The following is a 24,533-nucleotide window of genomic DNA, read 5'->3' on the forward strand; positions in this document are numbered from 1 at the left end:
CCGTTGACCTCGGACCTCAGAGAACACAGTGGACCAACACCAGCAGATGACATGAACCCCAAACCATCACTGACTGGAAACTTTACACTGGACCTCAAGCGACTTGGATTCTGTGCCTCTCCTCTCTTCCTCCAGACTCTGGGACCCTGATTTCCAAAGGAAATGCAAAATTTCCTTTCATCAGAGAACATAACTTTGGACCACTTGGCAGTAGTTCAGTCCAGCTTCTGACGCTGTCTGTTGTTCAAGAGTGTCTTGACACAAGGAATGGACGGCTGAAACCCATGTCTTGTATACGTCTGCGTGTAGTGCTTCTTGAAGCGCTGACTCCAGCTGCAGTCCACTCTTTGTGAATCTCCACCACGTTTTTGAATGGGTTTTGTTTCACAATCCTCTCCAGGGTTATCCCTAGTGCTTGTGCACTACCACGTCATTTCCTTCCCTTCACCTCTCTATTAATGTTCTTGGACACAGAGCTCTGCACAGCCCGCATCTTTTGCAGTGACCTTTTGTTTCTTGACCTCCTTGTGCAAGGTATCAATATTCGTCTGTTGGACAACTGTCAAGTCAGCAATCTTCCACGTGATGGAGTCTACAGAACTAGACTGAGAGACCATTTAAAAGCCTTTGCAGGTGTTTTGAGTTAATCAGCTGATTAGAGCGTGCCACGAGGTGTCTTTAATATTCAACCGGTTCACAATATTCTACTTTTCTAAGATACTAAATTTGGATTTTTTTTTTAAAAATTAGTTGTCAGTTATAACCATCAAAATGAAGAGAAGTAAACATTTGAAATATATGAATTTATTTTTTTAATTTTTTTATTATTTGCTAAAAAGGAATTCAGTACATTATGCCTGTTCTGTTGAATAGGGAACAAAATGATGCACGTTCAAGAACCAATAGGATATTCTTCTATTTAGTTAAATTTAACTCTAAATTCACAGCAACTTAATAAAGAAAAAACAAGACTGGAAATAAGGTTTACTGTCAACTGATGTCTTTATTTCGGCAAATGCAGACATACAAATAATCTTCAACGCATGCATTTCAAACTTATTGCAAGATATTAAGCTCTAATTGAATCTAGTGTTTTCTGCTCTCAGACCCCCAGGAGTTTCTTGGCCATATAGCCAGGCATACTGTAGAGGAACAGGGCCACAATGGCAAGAAGCAGCAGCGCCAACACAATTTTGATGACCAGCCACTTGTACTGGTTGCAGATGAGATGGCGGATTGCCTTTAGCGGGCTAAGGAACCACAGGAATGTAATGTCGGGGCGGCTGGTGGGACAAAACCATTAAACAAGCTTTTAAAAATCGGGCACATACACATTTAAAATGCGTCTTATTGACCACATGCAATTTTGGCACGTAAATCAGTGCTACTCGTGACTTTGAGATTGAACGCTGCCGTTGTGAGTTAGATTTCTTTTAAAATGAACGTTAGATGGGCCTGTTTATTGTGAAGTGTTGAAGGGCAGTAATCCGCAATTAGCCTGGTTTTTAGAGTTTTGATTTGTGCAGAAAGTGTAGGATTTTCATGAACTGTTAAGAAATAAAATGCATGCATTTTTTTTTTTAGTGATTTATTAGTTGCATCCAAAGCACACAATAACACATCTTTTAGTGAAGAAAAACGTAATTTAAGGCAAAGCCAAAAAGCGTATGAATTGATATAAAAAACATTTTACATCAGCACTGGATATGCAGACAAATTAGACCACTACATGTTTTTAGATTTTTTTTTATATTATCTGAAACACAAAGAACTAACGGCTACGATTGGATAAAAGGTTTTCAATGCTTAAAATGTAAAAACTAGCGTTTTCCAAAAGACCTGCTGAAGTCTCCTTTCTGCGTTTGATGATCGCCAGTGACTGTTCTCAGCTGGGCTTTGCTATTTATTAGTATGTTTATGATCGTTTAATTAAAGCAGTAATTATCTTTAACACAGATGAAAAACAGTAAGTATGCAAATGACTTCTCCAACAAACAAATAGATCATTCCAGAAACACCCGCTTGGGTTAGCGATGTTGAGAAAGCTTTTCAAGCCCCTAGGAGCTTTTTCACCATGTAACCTGGCATACTGTACAGAAACAAGGCCAGCATCGCTAATATCATCAGAACCACCACAATTTTGATGATTAGCCACTTGTAGTTGTTGCAGATTAGATAGCGGATTGCTTTGAGCGGACTGATGAACCACAGGAAGGTTGTGTCAGGACGGCTGGTGGGACAAAGAAAAACGTGTGGTAAAATCTGGACTTTGTCAAAATCATTACGAGTCGGGGATTTCTCTAGCTTACTCAGATGTGTGTCCCGGGACACATACTAGTTCAGCTATGTTACCATAGCGTCTATGTGAAGAGCATAACCAAATATAATCGTTTACGTCAGCAGAGAAATCTCTCAGTATATAACTCAGTTTAAAGTGATTAAACAATTCTACCAATTACCCAAATTTGAAGTTTTTTCATTCATTGACCTCGTCAGGGGATGTAAAAATGAAAAAACTAGCATTTTTCATCATACTTACTGCCTATGAAAGCCTTCAGCTAAGTCACGAAACACAAATGATTCAAATCTTAAAACCTGAGAGATTCTACTGATCACCAGACAAGTAACCTAAGACCAGTTTCACCTGATGTTTCCCAGACTCTTGCGTACGAACTGGCCTCCTAACCAGTTACTAATGATCATCTTCAAATGAATAAATTGGCAGCACCTTCTCAAGGTTTCTGTATAGTGGGTGAGGCAATGGTGAAATCGTGATGATTAAGCAGGCTGATGTTTGAGATGATGGTTTTCTTTAATACAGCAGGATTCAGAGATTTAGTGATGAACGAAGGAATATGGGATGTGGAAATTTTAAAGATGATTTAGTTTTTTTTAGAAAGTACACGTTAATGCAAGGTTGGGACGTGTTGCATCATGTCAGGAGAGGTTCTATTTAAACAGGATATTTGCCGGAAGCAGGAAAACAAGAAGCTACCATTTATTTTGGGCGATAAAATGTTTTCTAATTAAATTTTAATTGGATTTTTAAATGGTGATTTAAAATGTTTAGTTCAAGAAGTGAATACTTGAATTGTAGGATTAGTGAAAGTGACGGTTAGCGGCAGATGATTGAAGCGCTGAAGGTAGATGTAAAGACAAATATAGCTCTTACTTTGGTTTCTCCAAGGGCTCTGGTTCATTGCGTCCTTCACCAACAGGACTCTTCTCGGCCTCCTCACCTGTCAGCAGGTGAAGCTCTGCTTCCACTTTTCCCTATAAAAGAGCGAGAAACTGCTTCAAATGCACGCTGATATTTTAGGATGAGCGTTTTGTGGTTTAAAGAGTAAGACAGTGGAAAAATTAAAAAATTGTGATCACTGTAGTCCATATGACGCGCAGGAAGTCATGTTTCAGATGCTGTTCAGCATGTCGGGTATCCTACAGAAGTGTAGGATTTGAAATTTGAATGCTTGGTAGGGAGAATTTTTTTTAATTGAATGAGAATTATATGAATCGTATAATCTTGGTTTGGAAGAACAAGAAATATTGGTAACAGATGCACATCAGATAGGTTTTTCTGTAGTATTCTGTAGTAAATTATGCATATTTACAGATAAACCAAACCTAATTCTAATTACATGTAGTTAAATAATCTAAATATAAAAGTACTTATTTGCATATTTACTAGAATTGGGAATCCTCAAGCACTTCTGATTCCAAAACGATTATTGATCTACATTTTTTCATTCTTCTGCTGTGCAAATACATCTTTACAACTTTACATCTTAGCTATAGTTGAAATATCTGTGTCAGTACTGCCATTTTATAAGTAGGGGGGAGAATTATGGTCCATAATTCACTTCAGTTACATTTTTCATTATCAACTCAATATCACGATGCTTCGCATTTCAATATTAATGCACATGGCTACAGGACAAACAAACACAAAAAGCGCATTTGAAAGTCTGTCAGTGCATCAAATGGCATTGCATTCCAAACGGCATGAATGAAAGCGTGTCTAAAGTAAGACACGGCGGGTGGAAGCACACACTGTCAAGCAACATGCAGCGCAAAGTCTGTGAAGCTCAGGATCAATACTAAAATCGTTGAAGAGAGAAAAACTCCCACCCCTAGTATTTACACTGTAGCACTAAAATGCATAGCCTGAATATTTCCATTGAAATAGTCTTTGAATTCGCTGCGAGTGTGTTCACATCACTTTTATGTGAAAACTCCCTCCTGCTCCCCAGCACCACCTGTCTAGATCTGCTTATGGGCGGTTTACGTTTGTTTGAGCGGCCGCAGTTTAGTTGCTCATGGTATATCTTTTACACTACATCTGTTGTTTGCGCATTACATAATGACTTGGTGAGTGAAGGTCACACAATAGTGCACAATACTTCCTCAGAAGAATCTCAGACTACTCTCTACTTGCCCTTTATCTTGCTCTCTCATTGGTCGGAGGTTGTCACCGATGTCAGTTAAGGCAAAATACATTTCACACTGCAGGAGTCGCAGCGGGGTCCAAATATTTATCCTTTTAAATGTCATACTTTGCACCGATTTGACTGTAAATGACTGATTCATTAGCTCTAAATGAATCATCAGAACCATGTCCTAAAGGTACCTGAAAAATTTAGGGGCAGTGCCACCATGTGACCAAAAGTGGTCAAAATAATGAAATTTATTTTTAAAAAGCTAATTGCTTTTAATTAACTTTGCTTAATGTCCTGAGAATGATCTTAATAGATTACGTCGAGAACCAACTGAATTTCCTGTCTGCTAATTTGATTTCCTTTATACCATTTCAAATTCTTTTTGTGTAGATAGACAAAACGTTTTTATCATATCAACCGATTTGATGACATGACGCCAAACAAAGATGTTAAAGATGTTTTTAGGATGATTTAAGATTTATGATTTTATTACATTTAGTCAAGCTAAATGAACATATGTTTTATTGGGATTATTTAATTTCTATAAGGATTCCGATTTAAATTTTAATTTACTGTAAAACGTGACAACTGACAAACAACAAAACATGTCCAAAAAGCATTTCAGACATTGTGAAAAAAATCACCGGTTTCAAAAGATAAAAGAAAATCCTGCATAATAGTAACAATAAAAGGTACTAATTGTACATTATTAGTATATTGATTTGCAGGTCACTTACTGTAATTTCCATCTCATCATTTTCATCTCGGGCCACAAATGGCCACCAGCCTTTAATTCTCTTCTGTTTGAAGATGTTGACCATGGGCATGTCTTGCTCATTGAGCACCATGTCAATGGAGCACTGCTTCGCTGTCTTTGCACCACGAGGAAATCGGTTCAGGTCTAGTTCAATTGCACCTGAAAGAAAAACCAAACACACGTGTTCCGGCATTAAAGATGGTCGTCAAGGATGTAAAATGTCTTTGCATCATAAATATACACAAGCACACCCAAGAAGTCGTCTGCGGAGAAGTGATCCGCATCCCACACTTGCAGATTCAGTCGGGCAGGAATTTTATACTCGGTCTCGTCCCAAGAAAACATGGACTCTTTCTTTGAGATGACGATTTTCTCCTCGGCCTGCAGGTAGTCGAAAGGGTAGACGAAGCGCCAGTTGAAATTGCCCTCTCCGGTCAGCGAGTGATAGTGGACATCTGTGTCCTGCTTATCTTCTTGTTGGCCTTTCAGCCATCTGTTGGTAGTCATAATGAAGTTACATAGTGATTTTTTTAATATATATATATATATATATTAGGGGTGCCACAATACACAGATGTCACGGTTCGGTACCGACCTCAGTACAGGCGTCACTGTTCGATATGATTTCGGTTTATTCGATTTATTTTGAACAGACAGTAGTACAAAGTACTTATTTTACCACCTAGATGTGAAAATATACCCCAATGCGACGGTGTTACTGTTACAGACTATAAAAGGTGGCATTACTATAATTTATGATGATATTATTAGGATTTTATTTTTCAGTCCATCTGAATGGATGCACCTACCTGTACCTGTAATTAAAAATCGAATTATGTGATCTAGATTGCATGTAATCAGTAACTACCCAGCACTGAATATATACAAGAGATCTGAATGAAAAAGATTCCATACCCTCTCACAAATATGTCACTGGATTTTTCCCCTGTGAAAATGTCATCATCTTCCAGAACGACTTCGTCTGTGTTCCACACGATCACCCTGAGCTCAAACCTGTCAAAGACCAAAACATACTTACGAGAACGTAAAACATTCATCTGCGTTTTGCTGAACAATTTCACCGAGTGCTTCCTACTTCTTTGGTTTCCTTGGTGAAATATCGAGAGCGGGTCCCGGCGCAGCCATATCCTTCGGGAACATGTCCACCCACAGCTCAATCCTTCCCTGCATCAGAAGCACTCACGTTGATTAACGGCTCGTTAACAGCATTTCATGAGCAGTTTAGGACGTTGTTCCTGACCTGCTCCATCCCAGGTTTATCTGGGTTCAGGAGAGGCCTCGTCTCCACGTGCTCCGAGACCAGTTTGCAGCCGATCCGTGGCATGTCTTCCCAGCGGTTTAGCACAGCAAGAGCCAGGTGCTCATCTGTCTGTTTCTTCAAGCCTAGCAGAAAGAAAAGCATGCGCGTTTGTTTTTATGAGCTCGTAAGTGAACTCGACGAATGCATGAAGCACATTCGAAGCAATCAATGCACTGTGCAGAATAATGCGTATTTCTTGCTTTTTTGAAAGCGTGAGTACCATTTTCATCCTCGATTTCAGTCAGTCCTGTGTAAACTCTGTTCGCCACTTTCACTTTTCCCCCCGGGCCGTACTGGGGCGGATCCATTTTTCCATCTTTGCAGAGTTTGGCAAGGATTTGCGTTGGCTTCATTGGGTCCCTCCACACGTTATAGCCGTGACTAAAGGAAAACAGTAAGTAGCGCTTTATCCAGCCATCCCTTTCTGAAAGCATGTAACAGCAGTATTGCTACTTCTAGTTACTTCTAGCCAACGCTTTATACTAATATAGTATACTTATATATGTAATAAACAGCTGTGCCGCTTTTGAATGGAATTATGGAATACAAAGATTTTTTTAAATAAATTTGTATTTAGCAAGGACACACTAAATTGATTAATTGCGCCAGTCAGAACATTTTTAAAGTTTCACAAGACGTGATATTGTTACTTCTAGTTAGCCCACATCATGACATTTTTCCATTTCTATTACATTTAAGATTTATTGCAGATTTAGTTAAAAATCATTTTGTTGTGTGCTTTGCCATTGTATAAATTTTTTTAATTATATATTTATATTAATTCATATTTTAGTTTAGTTTATTTTAGGATGTCAACGCTAAATAAAAATGTTGTTGAATTAAAAAAAAAAAGAAATGTCAATTATATAAATAAAATGCATATAAAACATAAAAAAACTGTTGCCAATGAAGGCATTAACCTGAAATAATAAAATAACGAAACTACGAAAAAAAGAATACATAGTTACAAAACATTGTTATCCTAATAAAAATGCTAAATATTTATATATATATATATATATATATATATATATATATATGTATTTGTATATGTGTATGTATATATATATATATATATATATATATATATATATATATATATATATATATATACTAGCTGATGGGGGTTTGTTATCAGTTAGTCATCAGGTGGTATTACACACATTGCGTAGTTGGCGCTGAGACCACATGTTGCCCTGTGTTTGCTGAAGAAACGGTTCTCCAAGTCGATCTTTGTCTCCCCAATCAGGTCATCGGTTCCCACCAAATCCCAGTCGTAGATGGACACGGTGAGGGTGGAATCCATCGGGAGCGTCGCCTCGATATCAAAAGACCTGGGAGTTCGGAGTTAATATTAACCGAGCGATGAAAGAGAAGCACGTGTTAAATGCAAGTGTTAATGTACTGACTTTCCGAACACAGGGTTGAGTTGTTTCGAGATGTAGTTCTCTTTGTCCTTGATCTCTGTCTTCCCGAGCTTGATGGAGATGTATGGGTCGGCCTTCCCATTGATGTCTGCCGGATGCAGTTCTGTTGCCTGAGACAAAGCCACCCATTTGTTCAAAAGACCATCAGGAAAAACTCAAGTCACTTCTCTGTGGTGTTTAGTACATACCCGGACCACATAGACTCGCACGAGGACGTTAATGGGGTCGTTGTGCGGGATGTTCTGGAACATGCCCATGTTTGAATCAAAGCCCATTTCTCTGGACACGTCGTCGGATACCGGGACTTTGTAGATGCACATGGATCCCTAAAATAGATACAAACTCAAAGATCAGACCTCTAAAGTGCTGAATGTGTTAAGTCTAAAGCACATTACTGCTATGGTAGAATGTTTACATCTTACAAAATGTTAAAATTATCATCAAAACCTGAAAAGACACATTTCACTAAATTATATTTATATTGATATAAATTTGGAGACTTATATTTGTTTGATATACAACAGTAATTATAAAGCAAGAGTAAGATTTGTCCAATTGAGTTTATGGAGTAACAGCAAGTTAAAAGCAAGAGAAAAGATGAGTGACAACAAACCTTGAATTTGCCAATGAGTCTGTCTTCATCAGCTGCGTTCTGCTCAACATCAGCATCATCTGAACACTTTCCTCGATAAAGGTTGAAAGTGTGAAGCCAATCTTCAAAGGTGTCAAACTCATATTCAAGCTCTCTGTTGTACATCTGGGGAAAAAAAACAGATTTCCCACGTTCTTTTACATCCCAAGACTTTACGCTCTCCAAACAGACAAAAGTTTCATCCAGGCATTTCCTTTTAAAATGGACTTTTGCTTAGAATTTTTCGCCAAACAATGAAAATGTTCTCGTTCTCAAGCCATCGAGCCATTGGTTTTCCGTGTAAACTCATATTTGACACATAATTGTGAAGAGATGCTCAGAGGAAGCAACAGTCTTTCCGCTTCACACAGTAATCCATTCACTCTCAGGACTGCAAACCTTACTGATGAAGCAGTTTCTCTCAGACGCGACACAATTCCCTGAATCCTGCTTCCTTTCATCGTTAATCAAAACACTCCACCCCATTCACACAAAGGAAACAGGAAAGATGCTGTGGCCAAAGTTTCTGCCACAGTTTGTTTCTTCATCAGGTTTGTAGAAATGTGTCTCTGCATCAGTATCTCTGCAGTGAATGGGTGCCGTCAGAATGAGCGTCCAAACACATGATAAAAACACCACAATAATCCACAGCGCTCCGGCCCATCAGATAATATCTGGACAAGATAAAGGATATTTAACTAAAAAATTTCCATAATCCATATTAAATCTTCCACCAGTGGAAAATTCGTCTTATGTGCACAGAAGTCTTATTATGGATTATGATAATTAAAAACATCTTGATGGATTTGTTTCTTTTCACTCCTCAAGACATTAACTGATGGACCGGAGCGCTGTGGATTATTGTGGTGTTTTTATCATGTGTTTGGACTCTCATTCTGACGGCACCCATTCACTGCAGAGCATCTATTACTGAGACCCTGATGCAGAGATTTCTACGAACCTGATGAAGAAACAAACTCATCCTGATCTTGAACGACATGAAGATGAAGACACTTTCAACCACAAATGTACCTTCAGCTCTTCGATTTTCTGCTTCTTCTTCTCTGGTACTCCCTCGCCAGGCATGGCTTTGTTCTTGTTTCCTTTTCCTCTCTTCTTCCTGGTCCCTGTCATATCAAAAAAAGCATTAGAAACATGTTTTGCAATCAGGGCAAAGAATCGAGGGTATACAAACTTCTGAACGGGATTATTAATATACTTTCAGTTACTTTGGAATTACATAACGAACGTCTTATGCATTTAATTATATGCCATATGCCACTATCAAAGTATTAGCTTTCACAAAGTCCCCTTACAAACCTATTTTTAGTTGCGCACGCATAACTCCTATCTGATTAATCGTTTGCATATTTTAAATCGAACGTGTTGACTTACCATCTCCAGACTCAAAATCTTCCTTCTCCTCAGCTTCTGCCTCTTGCGCTTTAATGATCTGAACGGTTCATAAACAGTCTAATCAAAAACCTGACTCATGCATCATTTTGAAGGCATCTTCTGGTACAGCTCTTACCTCCTTCATTGTTTCAATCGATGCAAAGTATTTGGACCACCAGTCCAGCATGCTTTCATCCAGCTCCTCCTCTTCCACCTCTTCCCCCTTCTTACGCTTCTTTTTCCCCTTCCCACCTTTCTCATCATCTGGCTGTCACAATGTTCATTTTCACACGTAAAACTATTGCGTTTGTGAATGCCAAAGTGATAAAGTTTACAGGCACTGAACATAAGAACGAAACAGATCTGACATCTGTGTGCAGGTACGTACCATGTCGACTTTAACCACAGCGTCGGACGCCTGAAACACATTCAGTCAAACGTTCAGAAAACCTGATGACATTCTTTTAATTCTGTTGGACTGATGCAGTTAACAGACATATTTCAAGTATTTCGTAGCGTTTCTTACCGAGTCGAGTTTGACCACTGTCTCAATCTTCTTCACAGGCGGTTCTGGCTCTGTGTGGATCACAACCTCCTCTGTAGAGGAACAGATATGTTAGTATAGGGGAGAATAAAGAATATTTCCAACTTTTAATGGGTTTAAACATAATCAGTGTTGATGCTGATTCATATATTTATGTAATTGTTTGAGTAGTCCTTGATAAAAAAAAATGGGAAAGAATGTTTATTCTTTAATGAGGTTCAAATATATATGTTTTTATTTCCATTATAATTTAAAAAAAGTAGCGTTATTGTTATTACTGAAATTATCTTAGTTCTCAGATTCTATAAGACAACCAGTAAAAGCTTATCAACTGAAGATACAGCTTCTATCTCTGCATACACACCCATGGCAGACCAATTATTGACGCTCTTGTCTGATGGCCTGTAAATGAATTTGCGTAGAGATGTGACGGCATGGGATCCGACTAGCGTGTAACGACCAAACGCCCGGCAGTCCACCACACGGATGTTCAGAGGAGGGTGGAGGAGCTCGTTTTCAGGCAGGTCCTGGTGAGGAATCACGAACATCGTCAAACCAACATCATTTTGAAAATGCCTTGAGTTACAAACGTGCAGAAACTCACCACTTCAAACCACTTGACCAGAGTGCTGAAGTTGGGGTTTTTCTTGTAGTTCTGAATCAGCGCTGACTGAACACCTTTCCCTGCACACTCGATGTCCACGCGAGGACGGTCAACCTGGGCCAGGTTCACTCGCTTCAGGTCCCTCAGGCCCCAGAACAGAACCTGCGCCAATGTTTTCATCATTTCATGAGATTCATTTTTCGCTGTATAGAGGCAAACCCTGGCATACATCATGCAACTCTCAATTGTCTTATACGTTTTACTGTCTTATGATGGCTGCATGCCACTCTACATTACCATTTTAAAAAGTACAATAAATGTAAAATAATATTAAAATGCATTGGGTGAGGGGATTGTAATAAAAGAATATTTTGGTTACCCACAAAAACTTTCAATCAAAAGCTCTTATATCATAACCTCTTTTTTTCTTGGCGTTTAATAATCTGAAGAAACGTGTGGTGACATTGAGATGTTCCATTGATATTCATGAAACCATTGCTGCCAACAAAGAACCATGATATTTAGGATTGTAGGTCATCAGCAGATCTTAGATCGCCCTGTAGCTGTTCTACTGAGAGCAACTCACCTCAATTCGGTATTTACTCAAGACAGGTCTTATGCCAATAGGAACAGGCAGGATTGGACCACGATCGATATCAGAAGGTCCATCTATTGGGGGTAGGTCGGCCTTTCCACCTGGTCCGATCTGAAAGATTTCCACAGTACATCAGTATGTATTCACACACACGCACAGACTTTAAACAGGTTTGGGTTCCTGTCAGAGTCACCTGCAGCAGTTCAAAGGCCGCCAGCATTTCTCCTGCGGTGCAGTTTCCCCGGTAGATCTGGTAGTACTCTAGTTGAGGAGGGAAGCGTGGTGGCCCATAATGCTCGTCTGACATCTTGGTTATAGGTTTAGCGAATGTCCTACCCATGAAATCAGCTTTTCCCTTGAGAAGCGAAATGAGATGCATTTAATTGAGTCGCATTTAAGCAGGTGAAGCACGAAAGGCAAAATGCATCGGCACTCACAACAGTGTCCTGATCATAGATCTCGATGACGATTATAGGAGGATCATCTCTCAGTTCACCAGCCTCACCATAGAGCTCCACATTATCAAACACCATCAGCTGATCCCACGTAGGACACAACGTCTCATTCAGGACCTGAGAGGAAATAATCAGCTTATTAAGCTTTCCTTCTAACTTCTTTATACAGTATATTCGATGTGACGTGGACTACATTACATCTCAGACAGTTCACTGCTCCACTGCTTAAGTAGTAAAGCAACACCAATCTACAATTTTAGTTTAGCTCTATTGAATGTTTAGTCTATATATATATATGGTATATAGGTAGTGTATTAATAGTTAAATCTAAATAAATTAATAATAACCATATTTGAAATGACCTATAACTTTACTTTCACTAGTTGAAGAAGACTCAATTTCACAGAATGCCCCAATTTATACAATGTATTATAGGAATATTTTTTATATATAACATCATTACATTCATATTTTGTCATATTCTGTCAAATGTCAGTAGTGAGCTTTTATCTCACCTCTGTGACCTGGCTGTGGGTGGAAAAAAATACCCTGGCAAAAGGGTCTGACAGGCCTGTGCTGTCGGCTGCAAACAGGCTACGAGCCTGATACATGTGAACCCTCAGCTGGAAGATCTGCTTCACTGTTAGCATACAATACAAGCGTTATTATCACCTACTATTACACGGCAATATGAGGTCTCTTATATAAGTTCTTGGGTATCTTACTGGTGTACATCAGGCTGATGGGGGGTGTGGACAGTATCCCGGGTCCTTTTATTGCCTTGTTCTCTTCAAACCCATTCGGTAGGCCACTCAAGTAGTCCTTACGCTGCTTGTTCAAGCCGAGCCACAGATACAGCTCAGTTTTAGCCTGAACGGTCCAACCTGCAGGTCCAAAGCTTTTCTTTCCAGGGAGCTAAAAAGGTAAGAAAAAAAATAGGAAATGAAAGTAGATTAGTATATCAAGTAGACATCTAAAAACGCCCCCCTCACACAAAGGTATATACAGTGTGCATACACATTTTTTTCTAATGCTGCATCTCACTCATTGTGGTGGAAACCCCTCTTTTCTGCTGTCTGAGGCAGATCTCTCACAGCCATCAGCGGGAGTGTCCATGACAGCCACCAGAGGGCACTCCTCCCAGATCGAGTGTGTGTGTGTGTGTTGAATTTTGGTCTCTGATAAATTTCATTTACCCGTTAAATAGTGGCATTTAATCCCATCAGTATGATGTAGTAGATGTACACATTTGAAAATGCCGTTTCTGCTCGATGTGGTGTGCTATAGAGCTATACGAAGAATTGTTGCAAGTGTGCTCTATATCAAAGTCTTCTGAAGCTGTATGATACCTTTGTATGTAAGTTGTATGTAAGTTATTCGTATCCTTATTGGAAACGTTGCAATATTATATCATTTTTTGGAGCAGTGAGAGCAGTGTGCGGACAATACGTTTGTTCTTTTGTTATATTTTGATTTTCTTGTCCGGCACCTGAACTCTGTGTGGGTTTGTGGGATGTGTCCAACAGTTTTTATAATTTGATCCTTGAGCTATTGAGCTCCCGTTGGACCACCCACTGTAATCCGACAGAATCAAGCAGTGTGGGTGAAGGTAAGTCTTTTATTTGCACTTTCATGTTCACTTCAATTTATTAGGACAGCGTTTAAATTTCACTGTAGCTCAATGTTTAATCTGATTTTTAATCTTAAATTCCAGTGATTATTGTCAATTTGATTACAGAGATCCTATTGAAACTGAGTTGATCTAGACAAAACGTCTGATGTCAATAATGAAACAGTTTTATCTTGTTATACATTACACCCAAATCCATCCAAATTGAATACTGTTCAGTGCTTTGACACAATATGTATTGTTAAAAGCGCTATATAAATACAGGTGACTGATTGATTAATTGATTTTGACCAGGTGTCAATCGTGTCATCCAAGGAGGAATAGAGTCCTCTGACTTTCCCTCTTCTGAGGCTGCTTCAAAGTCAGAGTTGATGGCCATACTTTCCCTAGCAGCCACAAACATCAAGCTTGAGTGGAAGTCTCTTCAATCTGGAGCAGGTTTAGAAACTTAACCATGCTCCATCCCAGTACCTTTTACTCCCAAATGCCACTTTTCTACGTCCTGCTCCCTCACTACCCTCTATGGCAGGGTTGTCAAGGATTATGTGAAGATCTCCTATGCAGAGCGTGTTATTACAGTGCATTTATGCCCAAAAAGCACAGCCATCTGGAGGGTTTGTTCATGTTTCCCAACCAAGGTCTTTAAGTTGATGTCAGCCTTTGACTGATAAAGCTTCACAGCGTCACTACAAAAGCAGAGGCTCTGCACGTGATGGCCACCCACCAAAGCTGTAGCGTAGCACAGGGGTGGTCCTGAGCTGGGGTTTATGCAAGAACCATGCACAATGACCAACTCTACAAGCAACTAAGGTCACAGTGTGGGCCAGTGATGGCCACCTTAGTGATCCAGGAGTGGCATCTTTGTCTCTACCTTGCTAAGATGTGGGACACCGACAGTGTTTGCTTTCTTAGTTGCTGGCCTTATCAATAACCATATTTAGGACTCCATCAAACACATCTTTGCAACCATCCTAGTCTGCTTTAGGGGCATCCTCCTGTGGTGTCTATATCTACTTATTTTTCTTTCGATCCCATTCTTGGTATGAAAGACTATCTGGCTCACAGAGAGGCACTGTGCAGGTTAAAACATGAGATGGCAGTGGATACTTCAGTTCAGTGGCTCTTTTCACAGGGATCCTGTCAGTTGATGTAACATCTCTGTTCACTTCTTCTGGGAACAAGCGTTACATGCATAACCAAGTCATTCCACTCCATCATTTAATAATTTCTTTTGTCACATTGTGGCAGATTCATGAAGAAATTTGTGTTAAAATATATTCATCCTAACCTTGAAAAAGATGGTCTGGACTTTCCCACAGTCCTTTCCAGTTTCTTCGTCCACAGAAGAGAAGAGGATGTCTTTGGAGGGAACGCGGGCATATGCAATCCGTTTGTTGTTGCTTATCATCCATATGTAAATATCTGGGACACTATGCTGAGGCTATGATGAAAAACAAAAAAATCTTCAAACCCACTGAATATTTTTACAGTGATACAAACACATGGCCTCGTAACCTGGTATATATTTATTTTAGCTTTTGTGCACTACCTCATCAGAAAAGAATCTCAGCTTGTGGAGGAAGTTTTGTGCCAGTTTTATTTTGTCTTTCACATTGCTTTTCTTTACTTGGGATCGCATATTCTTTGCTTGCTGGCCCATGTTTTCCTGAAAAAAAGAAGAAATTACAGGCTTTAGCAACAGACATAAAACTAGGCCACCAGAATCATATTTTATCATTACTATTATTATTACTATTACGTATTAGTAGCTGCTTTTACCAATTCTTGCATGCACAATTTCAGCCTCTCCCGGTCCAGTTTAGTCTTCCCAGCCTGATTCTGATCATTGCTTGCCAAAGTTACAAAGGTACTAAAAGAGATAGTTGAATGGAGATTTGTGAAAATATAGAAGTCGCTCTCAGGAAACAAATTCTTTTATTTTCTTTCTTAATTTTGTTACAATTCTGAGCTATTAAGAAATCCTGCTTTATTAACCGCCACATATACTACAAGTCAAGTGGTTCTTTAAAAACTCAAAGTCAACTGGCTCAAGATATGCAGAATAACATAAATACAAACCTGCAGCCATTGCTGAGTTCCTCCAGGACTCCTCTGAGTCTGCGCTCGGGGTAGGCTTTTTCTGTTTTAATGATCTCCTGCACATCGTTCAACCCCTCTTCCTATAAAATGATGAAGAACACAGGCTGCGATGTCAATGTATAGATGTATTTTCACAGATTAACTCTAATCAGGATTCTTATTGAAACGATTAAAGCAAGACACTAAATGCAAAACTTCCTTCTGAGATGCAAAAAGAAAGCATTCAAAATGAACACTTTAGTGTTTTTGTTTTTATGTTTTTGGCTGAAACAAATATAAGCATGTGAATAGAATGGTAAAAAGATAACTGTTTCAGATTCTAATTGTTATGATTTATTACCAGTTTATCTGCAATACTGTCCATGATGTTAGCGTTATAAAGCCGTCTTCTTTGGTCCTGCCACCAGCTCTTGATATAGATGCAGGGCTTCCTCTCAAAGTACGGGAGGTGGAAATAGTTTCTGCAGAACATTAAACCATTTCACATGATTTTGCACCACAATGCAAAAAACTGAAGGGGTTTTGGGTCATGGTGAGTAACTGAACCTGTCAGTGATGACTGGCTTCATTGGAGGAGTGGTGGAAACTGATGTCATATCTCCACTATCATCCACCTCCTCGTCACTAGAGCCATGAATGAGCTCAGACTCCTCGTCGTCACCATCGCCACCCTTCTTTTTCTTCGTTTTTGGTTTGGTTGGAGTATCGACTTCACTGCCATAGTTTCCTTGATTTGAGAGGATAGTTTAATGATGTAGGTATCTTTAGGAAGGTATCACTTGCACAGAAGTGAAGTGCATCATTTCTTATTTCTTTAAAGCCAGTTAATGGTCCTCGCATGTAAAAATTGGATATTATATTGAGTCATTAGAAATTAGAAACACTGTTTATTAATATCATCTACTGTAGTGTTTCAAGTATTTGCTCATATACTTTATGTAGGTATAAAACCAGTGTGATATGAAAATGCATTATTAAAAAAGTACGCTCACAGACATAATATAAATTTCTTTGAAAGTCTGAAAGAATTCAGTAGTGTTGTGTATGACGAACAACTCTGACTTCAATGTAAAGACTGATAACTAGTCTACTATAGATTTTACCTATTGTAACCTCAAAGTTGATGGGTTTGTCTCCAATCTTCCTGTCAATCATAGTGGCTTCAAGAAAACATCCAAAGAGAAAGAACTCTTCAATTTTTCCCGTGGCATTCTAGATATAAGCAACAAACAATTGATCAGATCATGTTTTGTGAATATACTTATGAATAAAAAGGTTTCTGAGTATGCTTTACAAGAAAGTTTCACTGTAGTCTATCTCCTTTAAAATTTAAAAATGCCCTTTCTTTGTAATTAATTGAGATATTTACTAGCAAATTTGTTTTATTTTAATTTTTTATTGTATGAGGGTTGTACTAAGATTAGACAAAAATGATGTCACTGTGCTCATAAACAATTCAAAATAGTTCAAACTGATTAATTTTTAACAGCAAGTCACATGCAGAATGAAGCCTAACTTTGGCTCTGACTGTGTAGATGATTATCTTGCAGACAAAGAACGACCATGATTATTGCTGCTAAATGAATAATGTAGGGCAGATAAATAAAGACCCTAATTAATTATTCACTGTAATTGGCCAGTCAAACCCCTCCCAGTCTATGGATCGCTTACATCTGAGATGTTGGGTATCCCCTCCACCTGCACCTCAGTGGAGCTCAATACTTCAGGAGAAGAGGTGTCCAGTATCTCCACGGACATACTGATCAGCAGCCGGGCCCTGAACGACACCCCTTCTCCTAGCCCTTCATTCAGGTCCTGGTACTCGTCCATCAGCGTGTAGCTGCGTGTGGAGCCGTACATGTTGACCCAAGCCGGACCAAGAGTTGGAAGAAAGCCTGTCAATAGAAACGGGAACTTTTGATCTTTTGACATTCTATTACTTTCTAGTTGTTTGTACTCTCGGATAAGGATTTTTACAAATATTTTTAGAATGATGTAAATGAGCAATAGTGGAGGCTTTGTATGACTTAATAATAGAAAACAGGAAACAAAAGAAATACACCACTGGTCAAATATTTGGAATGATAAATTATTTTGTGTGCATGTTTTTGTATTTTTAAAGGAAGTTTGCATCTTAAATACATCATAATATTAATATTGTGAAATATTATTACAATTTAAAACAACTGGAGTATTTTCTGTGTGAGTATCTGTTAAAATGTAATTTATTTCTGTGAAGCACAGCTGAATTTTCATACTAATATACTGATTTACTGCTCACAGAACATTTCTGATTATTATCAATGTTGAAAACAGTTGTGCTCATCAAAATTTTTGTGGAATTTTTGTTTTAAACGCCTGCTCTATTGTTGCTCAGAGAAGGGGGGAAGAAAATTTATTGTTGGTGGTGCCACATTCGAAGACGGAGACCGTCCTGGAGTTGGTGAACTTGCACCTCATGGGGGGACACCTCGGACCAGCTAACACCACCCAGACGTAAAGCAGTTCTGTCAAGCCAGGAGCACTGTCTACCATCTCAACATCTGTTTCAGGGTCTGATTCAGGTTCTGCTTCAATCAGACCCTGAAACAGATGTTGAGATGGGTGGTCACAGAGGACAGGCGCGACGGAGACCTTATGCTACCGTACGTCTTGTTTGGGATTTGGAAAGTCCCGCAGGCCTCAACTGGCTTCACCCCCCTTCAAGCTCCTCCAGACGGCCCCAGGAGTCATTGTCCGGCAGCGGCCCTCCCGTGTCTTCGAGGCTTGTTGCCCATCTATTGAGGACGAGGTCCAACAGATGCTGAAGTTGGGGGTAATCCAATCATCACACAACCCATGGTCTAGCTCAATCGGGCGGGTGTTATCCTCGGCTTCTGTAATGACTTCCATCGACTCAATGAGGTCTTAGAGTTGCGGCCAGGCCTATGCTGCAGTCTATCTCCATTCCGAGGCATGGGAAAACCATCTGGAGCTTCTGCGGAGGGTGCTTTCATGCTATCTTGCGGTCTCGGAAGCAAAGTATCTGGGTTTCCAGGTTGGTATGGGCCTCATACGGCCCCAGAAGAAGAAGAAGGTGGAAGTGGTCCTGAGGCCCCTCACCAAGACCCAGGTACAGGTTTTTTTGGGGTTGGCGGGGTACTATCACTGTTTCATCCCCAACTTCTCCTCTTCAGCTGCCTCCCTGACAGGTCTGACCAGGAACGAGCAGCCAGAGAAGGTGACTTGGAAGCCAGCAGTGGAGGAGGCCTTCTAGAAGGCTACAACCATCACAAGCTGATCGGTCAAACCTGCGACTCATCAAGAGCCGGCTACATAAGCCACACGAGGCAAGCCAAAAGCCAAAAGCCAAAAGCCATTGCCTCCCTAAAGCCACTCTTTTTTTTTCCCTCTAGATAGCAATGTGTGACCAACCAGCCCCACCAGTTTTGCCACTATGAAATAAAACCACCCTCCGGGGCTTTTCATTTTGTGTGATTCTTCACCTCATGACAATATATATAAATATTTATATACAACCAGCTTCAGCACAGCAGTGTTTTACTTAGCAGTTTTACTTTGTCAATGTACTCTGGAAGTCTTTATACCTTTGTCTCCATCATTAGCAATCTTCCTCAGGTCAATGAAGTGCGTTCCGATGGCCACATCGTTCACTTTGTCTGAATCACGGATCTGGACTTTCATTCTCCGGCACAGTGGTGGAAACTGCTCGGTAAAAACGATCTGCTCATTCCAGATTGGCTCATAGCTGCTCTTCTGGATTGAGGTTTTACCCTAAATTGAGGACAGATAAAATTCATCAGTGGATCAAAAACATTGTTACCTTCCCTTGTGAAAAAAACACACTTCAGTTTAAATTACTTCTTATTAAGGAAATCATTATTTAATTTTAAATTTTATTATTTAAAATAATAAATAGTATTTGCAAATAGCTGACATGAATTGCAATAATTTCCACTAAAATCGGACTAACAAGAAGCAAATAGTGCGATAAAATGGATGACGGCTTTAACACTCCACTCCAGCTTCCTGTTTCAACAGGAAATACGCCAACACAGGGACGAAAACTGTGTTTACAAGCCATTTCTTGCAGTTTAGTGAATTCTAGATAATAGTACAATGATGAAACATATTTTCCATCAATAAATTGTATAATATTTTCTATTATATATAGGCTTTACATTGTCCTACACACTATTAAAACTTATCAGTTGTCCATTAGTAAGAATTCTGCCCACCTTCTGCCCTGCAAATTGCACCTGGACGTACGGATCAACCAAGTCCTTATTTTCTCCAATGAAAGCTTTTTTGACATTTGCCATTATGCTGGTGTTCATTTTGGGCAAGCCCTCGGCTCGATAGATTTTCAGATAGAATCTTGCCCACTGACGCTCAGCCGGGACGTCTTCCGGCAACAGAAGATTACTGGAACAAGAAGAATCAACGAAGAAGAGATGTTGAATGGAATTACCCGAGTGACCTCAGCAATTATAATAATAAACTAAATTTAAAAAATGTATTTTACAGGGCTTTCAAACTAACTTGGGAATACTTAAGTTTAAATACTTAAGTTTTTTCAGTGTATAGTCTAGTAACAGTGGTGATTTTCTTGTAAAATAACACACAACATTAAAAATGCGGTCAGTTTTTGTTTGTTTTAACCCCTCAATGTCATCCTCATCCGATTCATTTGCTTTGTGTGGGGTTTTGATAGTGTCTCCTTTAGCCACAACTGCGATGTCACACTTCACATAGCCTTTGCATCCGGCTGTGATATCATCGGGGTCACATAAGGTGGCCCATTTGTGGAAGAACTGATGTTCTGTGAATATAAAGAAAAAAAGATCATGAAAAAACTTTTAGAGATTTATAGCCTAGAAACTTTATCCACCTTATTTTTGAACCTTATTTTTGAGCAGCGTGACCATTTCCTAGACTTCCAGTGTGTTTAATGGCTATTCATTTTGCCAATACAAAAACAACTGTTTATGCTGCTTTACATTGCAAACAGGCGTTTGTTATCATATTATTATAATTTATCACCATAATCATGAATAGACTGGGTTGTAGTGTTATTTTAATTTTTTTTATGTATAGATCCTAATGAAGCAGAAGTCATTCACAGAAAAATTGCTTACTACTTTGTTTTAAAATAAAGTGGATAAAGAAGCATGATAATTCCGGTTACCAGGTTGTGTATAAACTGTGCCCACATCAAGCTTGAAGCTCCCGACCAGTGTGCCACTCCGCAAAAGATTCTTAGAGTGGATAACCTGTAGAGACACATTCATTTAAAACAACTGTTACTGCCAAACACAATCTTTTACGAAAAAGTGCAGAACTGATATTTGTTGATACTTACAGACACTTTCAGGATCTTGTCAAACATGACATCAGGAGGAACGTGGAAGTCAAAAACGAAGTACTGAGAAAAGGGAAGATTTTATCAAAACATTGTATTAGTCGTGTTAAAGGAGTAGTTCACTCATAAGTGAAACTTTTGTCAAAGTGTCTTCACCCTCAGGCCATCCATGATTAGGAGGAGCTTGTTTCTTCATCAGGTTTTTAGAATTGTGTCTCTGCATCTCAGCAAGAGATGCTCTGCAGTGAATGGGTGCCGTCAGAATGAGAGGCCAAAAAACTGATAAAAACAATGCAATAATCCAAAACACTTTTCTAAGAAACATTATTATGGGCTATAGATTTGTAATTTAGGCAGAAACAATGGTTTAAGATTAAAAATGTGCATCTTCTGTCTTCTCCAGATGTTAACTGATGGACTGGAGTGCTGTGGATTATAGTGATGTTTTTATCAGCTGTCTGGACTCTCATTCTGACGGCACCCATTCACTGCAGAGATACTGATTTCTCCAAATGAATCAAACTCATATACAGAGTTCTGGCATGAAGCTCTAGATGGCGCTAGAGTCCGATAGGTCTAATTCAGTCTGACCTAATTACATCATTACCACAGCTGATAGTTCTCTCCTGCATCGGTAGCAAAGGAGCTTGCTGCTCAACATTCAAATATATGACCGGTGATTGCTGTAGCAGTCGAAGCTGAATTCAACATCTATACAAGCAAACACTCTTCTAATCCATATCGCTGTGTGTATTGCGTGATCTACCTAATTGAACTAAATTATATTGCAGCAGCAGTATTTCTCACATGTTCACAGCAGCATGTTGTGGATGTATTGTATCTATTCCACCAAGACCAAATACATTACCATGTCAATCCCTCCCAGAGCTGTCCTGACTGAACTACATTTTGAAGAGTGAGCACCTTATCACGACATTTTTAGCTTTGGGTGAACTACTCCTTTTTTTGAGTAGTCATTTGTCACAATCTTTAATTTGCGAAGGGACAATATCACAGTGCTAACTTAAAAAGGGACATACCTCATTGTAGTAAGGGCAGTTGGTTGACTCCTTCATCGAGGTGTATTTTTTTTCATCACCTATTTCTACACACACCACTGGATCCATGTTCAGGCCCACCAGCTGTCTGGCCTCTATAACAGTGACACTGATCTGGAAAGTGGGGCATGACACACATTTACAAATCTGACATGTGGTACTGTACGCAGATGCTGTTCAAATATTCACAGGCTCGAAATGGTGCAAAACTATAGGATTAATATATCTGCACGTCTCAGATCTTACATCATTTATCTCTGTGTTTCTGAATAATCTGTGAATATGAACTGTACGATGCATGAGGTGAAGTTCCACCAACAAACAAACACATTCAATTCTCAATACTACATCTATTGTTTAACACGCTTTGTGTGAAATATGCATGAAATGTGTTCTGATTTCTTTAGAAAAAATCTCTTTTTGTTATAAATGACAATACATACTTGGAAATCCACTGGTCTTCCAGCACTAGGCTCAATCTTAATGTCAGGTTTTGATCTAAAACATTTACCACATTTTTGGATTATTACTCTCGAATACGGTAATATATTTTTGTCATGCATAAACATTTACTATTTAACACAGCATAAATGTGATTCGATTTGGGTTCATGTGACTTTGTAGTCTTTGGTCACCTTTTATTGGAGACATTGGTTGTGACGGCAGTAACTGAAGCGAGCGAGATGGTGTCAGGATCTGGCATCCTCATATCCTCCGTCTCCAGAATGGCCGGCTCATCTTCACAGGTCACATATGAAATATGTATAATTACGAACGTAATATATTATTTTATATTTTTATATCATATTATAAAATATTATATATTATGTAATATTACGTAATTATTTACGTTGATTAATTATTCATGTGTAATAATTATCACTCATAATGCTATATAATGCTCTAATAAATATCAATAATTCACAACAATTTACTAATTTTCACACAATTAAAAACAGAATCGTTCACCTTGACCTTTGCCATCGTCCTTGGAGGCTCGATGCTTGTTACGCTTCATTATTATGAATTTGATTTATCCTCTGGGTATATGAATCCTTTGAACATAAAAAATAAAAGTAAAAAATTTTTTTATCTAAATTTATATATAACAGGAAGTAGTGTCTTAAAAATTTTGTGTTATTTTATTCAAATTCAACAAGCCAGAAATCCAAAAGACATTTCACAAATTAAATAAAGTTCATCGCCTTAACCCATCAATAATTGGCAGATACATGAAGAATTAAAATTAAAAATTAAAATTGAATTATTTTGCATGAGCATTATAATCATCTAAATAGACAAATACATCTAAGATGAAATGTTTATTTAAAGAAACATATTATTAACTACACGTTCAACTAAGTATGCTTCAAACTATTTAAATTATTAGTAAAACTACTGAAACCATTTAATGAAATCAAAACAACAACGGGTTCCATGCACTCAAACCAAACGTTTTTACTGATTTTTAATAGTCTCTAGTGGTTGTTCTTTCGTTCAACAATAATTATACTGTATATTAGGGTTTTATGATACCAAATTATTCTCATTGAAAGATATTTTTAGATAAAAGAAACATCCTTAATTCCACAAAACCAGTTAATTAACTTTCAGTCCTGTTGCATTTCACATTACGTTTAATATTTTCACCAATACACCAAACACCACAAGAGTTAAGCCATATCCGAAAGTCATTGTCATTAAGTTACATAGGATTAAAGTGTTTGGTTTTCAATGACACACAGAGCAAACGAAAGACTCGAATGCAAAGTCCAATGAAATACAGCACACTTACCGTACAGGGCAGCTGCTTCTCCCTTCCCTGAATCACATCTAGTTTGCAGAAAGGACACACCGATTCCGATATCGAGATGTCTTTAAAATAAATAGTCTACAAACTCATTATTGACATTTGCATGGCAGAAACGGAGAGGCCACAAAAGTAACTCAAAAAGAGTCTGGTTTGGTCTAAGCCTGAAGATGGGCAGGAGAGATGTGATATGGCCATGAATAGTGTATGAGTGCTGAACCCGAGACAGTGGTAACTAGAACTAGTTCCTGATGAGAGAGATCATGTGGGGTTTTGACAGGCTACTACTCTAGATAGGCCAACCAGGTAAACAGGCAACATGTTGTGTCCAGAGAGCATAAACTCTCACCGGTGATGAGCTACATCTGGTCTAACTCTACTACACAGGACACCACTTCAGTGATACGT

The 24,533-nt window shown here is 38.8% G+C and overlaps 1 protein-coding gene across 1 annotated transcript; it reads right to left on the reverse strand.

The window, feature by feature from the left end:
• Window positions 1–1,169: 1,169 nt before the first annotated feature.
• Window positions 1,170–23,333, reverse strand: LOC122361562 (otoferlin). The gene is made up of 41 exons (XM_043262357.1): window positions 23,285–23,333; window positions 22,951–23,053; window positions 22,759–22,813; window positions 22,298–22,429; window positions 21,258–21,320; window positions 21,084–21,168; window positions 20,558–20,717; window positions 20,134–20,320; window positions 19,483–19,669; window positions 17,567–17,790; window positions 16,999–17,107; window positions 16,442–16,622; window positions 16,236–16,356; window positions 15,875–15,975; window positions 15,575–15,665; window positions 15,345–15,461; window positions 15,084–15,236; window positions 12,891–13,080; window positions 12,681–12,805; window positions 12,148–12,282; window positions 11,904–12,065; window positions 11,702–11,821; window positions 11,116–11,277; window positions 10,876–11,038; window positions 10,494–10,564; window positions 10,356–10,385; window positions 10,104–10,235; window positions 9,964–10,025; window positions 9,605–9,692; window positions 8,555–8,698; window positions 8,130–8,267; window positions 7,924–8,051; window positions 7,678–7,848; window positions 6,735–6,895; window positions 6,455–6,597; window positions 6,290–6,378; window positions 6,109–6,207; window positions 5,445–5,686; window positions 5,174–5,352; window positions 3,173–3,273; window positions 1,170–2,230 (listed from the first exon to the last, which is right to left on the reverse strand). Exons 1-41 carry the CDS (start codon window positions 23,331–23,333, stop codon window positions 2,050–2,052), a joined length of 5,334 nt encoding a protein of 1,777 aa, XP_043118292.1. The 3' UTR covers window positions 1,170–2,049.
• Window positions 23,334–24,533: the final 1,200 nt, after the last annotated feature.

Source organism: Puntigrus tetrazona, chromosome 17 (genome assembly GCF_018831695.1).
Source record: "Puntigrus tetrazona isolate hp1 chromosome 17, ASM1883169v1, whole genome shotgun sequence".
Lineage (NCBI taxonomy): Eukaryota > Metazoa > Chordata > Actinopteri > Cypriniformes > Cyprinidae > Puntigrus > Puntigrus tetrazona.

What these genes read in the sequence shown, in the direction of transcription:
- LOC122361562 (XM_043262357.1), bottom strand. Translation starts at nt 23,333, where the DNA reads ATGAAGCGTAACAAGCATCGAGCCTCCAAGGACGATGGCAAAGGTCAA. An exon ending in TGAGATTCTTTTCTGATGAG is followed by an intron (nt 15,237 to 15,344) that starts GTAGTGCACAAA and finishes TTTTCATCATAG; the next exon opens with CCTCAGCATAGTGTCCCAGA. An exon ending in CTCAACCCTGTGTTCGGAAA is followed by an intron (nt 7,849 to 7,923) that starts GTCAGTACATTA and finishes CCGAACTCCCAG; the next exon opens with GTCTTTTGATATCGAGGCGA.